Raw genomic sequence first — 3,948 nt, forward strand, 5'->3', positions numbered from 1 at the left:
ATCTTCTTCTCCTCCTCCTCCTCCTCATGCTCCTCCTCATGCTCCTCCTTTTCCTCCTCCTCCATCTTCTCCTCTTCTCCTGACACAACAAGTAGGAGGTAAACGTTCAGGACGATGACATTCAGTGCCGATACGAGTGGACCGTCCCCTCCCTCTGCCAGCAGCACCTCCAGCACACCCAAGACCTGCTGGTCGAGGACAAGGACGCTTTCTCGGCTCTCCTGCTGAACTACCTCAGCCAACGTATCACCTCCCTCCGCATCGCACAGGTCATCTCACTTCCTGCCTCCCCTCCAGCTGCCGTGTGACTATGTTTTCAGCTCAAGCTGAACCTGCAGCTGAGAATCTGCGGGAACTCGGACGACTTTGTGGCTGTCAGGAAGCACATTGCTGACAGGCTGCAGCTGGTGGACGTGGAGCTGGAGGAGCAGCAGAGGAGTCAGAGGGACCTCAAATCGTTGGAGGAGGGAGGAGGTGACAAGTCCCTGCTCTCCGCGTCTTGCTCGCTCGTGCAGTCGATGATCGCACGATCATGGTCCCAGTGGAGCATGACGAGCTTCTTGAAGCAGCTACAGCACATGGGGTCGGCGAGGAGGAGGAGAGTGTTGGCGAGCATGAGCAGGGACAGGGAGGAGCTGACGGCGCGAGAGAACGAGAGCAGTAAGGACAGCAGAGACAGCCTGGTCGTCTTCTCCTCCTCCTTCTCCTCCTCCTCGTTCACCGCCTCCTCCTTTGTCCCCCAGCTCTCGGCCAACGACAGGCAGCTGAAGTTCGAGCTGGAGGTGCTGCGGGGGGAGCTGAACATCGAGGAGAAGCCGGATGACAACGACGGTTACAAGTTTGACAGATCCGTTTACAACCTGGTGCTCAGTCACACGGAGAACACCAACTTGGTCTTTGAGCATCTGAAGAAGAGATTGGCGACAAACAGAGTGAACAAAACATGGCGAGTGAAGGCGGAAGAAAAGCGGCAGAAGCTGTTTCCGAGGTAGATGATGTGATATCAAGAGTAGGCACGATGATGATGATGATGGAGGAGGAGGTGGTGGTAGTGATGATGATGATGTTGATGATGGAGGAGGAGGGGTGGTGGTGGTGGTAGTGATGATGGAGGAGGTGGAGGAGGTGGTGGTGGTGGTGGTAGTGATGATGATGATGATGTAACGTATGATGACAATGATCTGTGACTCGAGCTGAAAGAGAGGCTATCAAGATGAAACCTGGTTCTAATTCCACATTGTGACGCTTGTATCATTGACTGTTCATCACTGATGTCAAAGAGACGTTGATCAGTGCGAAGAGAGATTAAAACATTCAAGTTCGTGACGACACTCTTTCACTTTCTTCACAGGCACAGCAGGCACACAGAGTTTTAGATTCTCAACTCAGTTACCTCCAGCGGTCGTCTACCAGCGCAGACATCAAGAACGTGGGAGAAGAAATCGATGTTGACATCCGCATCAATTCTCCTCTCTATGCTGTTCTCAACCTGAGCCAACCTTCTGCTATGGGTGCGGCGTTGAAGCAGATTGCAGCAACTCACAACTCCAGGTCTGTCATTGTCACATTTGTGTTCTTTCTGTTTGAAATCCTTCATGAATTTCCTCCTCGTGTTTGTGTTAATGACTTTCCAGGTTGAATGAGTGTTTGAAGAACCCCATCGTTGCCCATTTCGTCAAAAGTCAAATAGACATGGAGGTGAATGTTTTGGTGCCTTGTCTTGTCTTGTCTTGTATCGTCTTGTCTTTTCTTGTCTTGTATCGTCTTGTCTTGTCTTGTCTTGTCTTGTCTTGTCTTGTCTTGTCCTGTCCTGTCCTGTCCTGTCCTGTCTTATTTCTGCTTCTCTTTTCAAGGTTTTCGGCCGCAATTCCGTCGAGCTCAATCCTGAGTACCTCAAGGTACTTGAAATGTTTTTCTGTTTAATTGTCTTTTGATGCATCTTTTGTTCTCTTGCGTTGAAGTTCTGTCATTCTCATTTCAACTCTTCTGTCCATCTCTTCACATCACACTTCAGATTCCTCATAACTACTTGTTCACTTGGCTGATCTGTTTCCGTTGTTGCCCTCATGCTCTTACACGACTCTGAAAGTTGTATGATGTTTTTCTGACATCTTTCTTTTCTTCTCCCTTCCGCTCTCGTCTCGCCTCCTCTTCTACTCTCCTCTCCTCTCCTCTCTTACTTTCTCTTCTCTCCTCTCCTGCTCTCCTCCCCGACTCTTCCACTCCGCTCTCCTCCCCTCCCTTCGTCAGGCTCTGTACTCCCTGAGGGTCCTGGTGATCAGGAGAAGCAGGAGGAGGATACTAGCGATCCTTAACGTGATGGGTATCATACAGAAACAACTCGCAACCTGGACGGCGATGCTTCGATCATGGGAGAACGACAAGTTCGAAGACATCAATCTCGATCAGCAGGAGTGGAGGACGATGATTGCAGACTACCACGAGTTCCATGTTGATGAGAATGGAGTTGTGCACAGTCATGACAAGGAAGGGTATGATGTGATCTACGAAGATACTGTCGACTTGTTCTACAAGCTCGAGACAAGACTGCTGCTGATTGCAACTCATTACATCAGGATGGCAGAGACAGAGTGCTTGCCAGACAAAGTCAGGTGCCTCCATAGCGCTTTCACATGCGAGCTCGCGTTCCAAGAAGCGAAACTAAACCTCATCGTTGCTCTTCTCGACACGTTCCATCACTGTGTTGATGTTGACGACTTGCGGGAGATCATTCAGAAGATCGTTGACCTGATACACTTACAAGTTCCCATCAGTCTCAGCTCTCCCTTCATCACATCAGCGTACAACCTGCAGATCTCAACACTGAAGAAGAAGACAGAGCTTCTTGAGGGCCTGATGGTGAACATTCGGAACGATCAGAGGCTGTACAGCAAACAACTCTCCTCCCTCTTTTCCCCGGACTTTTCAACCAGTGGCCTCCCCCTCCCTGTCTTCACAATCTCTCAGGCCATGACAGCTCGCATCTCCAGTCTGCACGTTCATCGTATCTTGTCTACTCAACCAGTCTCTCATCATATCTTGGGAGAGCTCTGCTCCTCCCTGTCCCGCGTCCACACCTGCCTCGATGTTTGTGACTATGTTGCTGATGACATCGTGACAGGACTGAGGTACAAATTTCCTCCTCCTTCCTCCTTCCTCCTTCCTCCTTCCTCCTTCCTCCTTCCGCCTTCCTCCTCAACTTCCTTCCTCCTCTACCTCCTTACTCTTCCTCCGCTTCAACCTCTCCCTCCTCCCTCCTCCTCCTCTCCCTCCTCCCTCCTCCTCCTCTCCCTCCTCCCTTTCCTGCACTCTTCCTCTGACGTTTTCTTCAGCTGCAGTACGGGATTAGTCTGGCTCAGCGCGGCAAAGAACGTTACGCAGGAAGCATGCGATCTTTTGAAAACTTGTGTCGAGAGTTCTACCAAGAGCTGGATCCAGAGAGTTGAGTTTGCAGACAATCCGTTTGTTGTTGTTCAAGTCCTAGAAGCTGCAATCTTGGGAGATCGCAACAAGAACCTTCCAATCGCTCAAAGGCAGTTTGTACATGCCAAGAGGATGGTTGATATCATATCCACAAGGTCTTGTTTGTGTTGTTGTCTTGCTTCTTTCTGATGACATCTCCAGACAAAAATTGTGCGAGCTGATCGTGGAGATCGAAGCGATGAAAGAGGCGACAAAATCTTTTTGCGAGAGCTTTGACATCTCAAATGTTGATGATGAATCCTTTTTTCATCATATCAGCTCAGAACATGTCAAGTTCGGGCGTGAGGTAGGAAACCTTCATCTGAATCTTCCTTGGCATGCATGTCTACCTATTCCTGTCTATTCAACCATCATTCTTCATTACATCCGTTGCAATGTTTATCTTTGTTGCCACATCGATTGCATGTCTTCTCTTTCAGAGAACTGTTACACATTCCCACAACAACCTCCCCTCTCCTCCTCCTC

General features: G+C 49.6%; 1 protein-coding gene across 1 annotated transcript; it reads left to right on the plus strand.

Moving 5' to 3' along the window:
• Nucleotides 1-114: 114 nt before the first annotated feature.
• On the plus strand, nucleotides 115-3,612 carry GUITHDRAFT_121889 (hypothetical protein; the record flags this gene model as incomplete). Its single annotated transcript, XM_005818862.1, has 8 exons — nucleotides 115-191; nucleotides 239-269; nucleotides 321-988; nucleotides 1,390-1,551; nucleotides 1,635-1,698; nucleotides 1,854-1,898; nucleotides 2,335-3,128; nucleotides 3,333-3,612. The coding sequence occupies 8 exons, from the start codon at nucleotides 115-117 to the stop codon at nucleotides 3,610-3,612; spliced, it is 2,121 nt and encodes a 706-aa protein (XP_005818919.1).
• Between the last annotated feature and the right edge of the window lie 336 nt (nucleotides 3,613-3,948).

Source organism: Guillardia theta (assembly GCF_000315625.1).
Source record: "Guillardia theta CCMP2712 unplaced genomic scaffold GUITHscaffold_262, whole genome shotgun sequence".
In the NCBI taxonomy this organism is placed as follows: domain Eukaryota; class Cryptophyceae; order Pyrenomonadales; family Geminigeraceae; genus Guillardia; species Guillardia theta.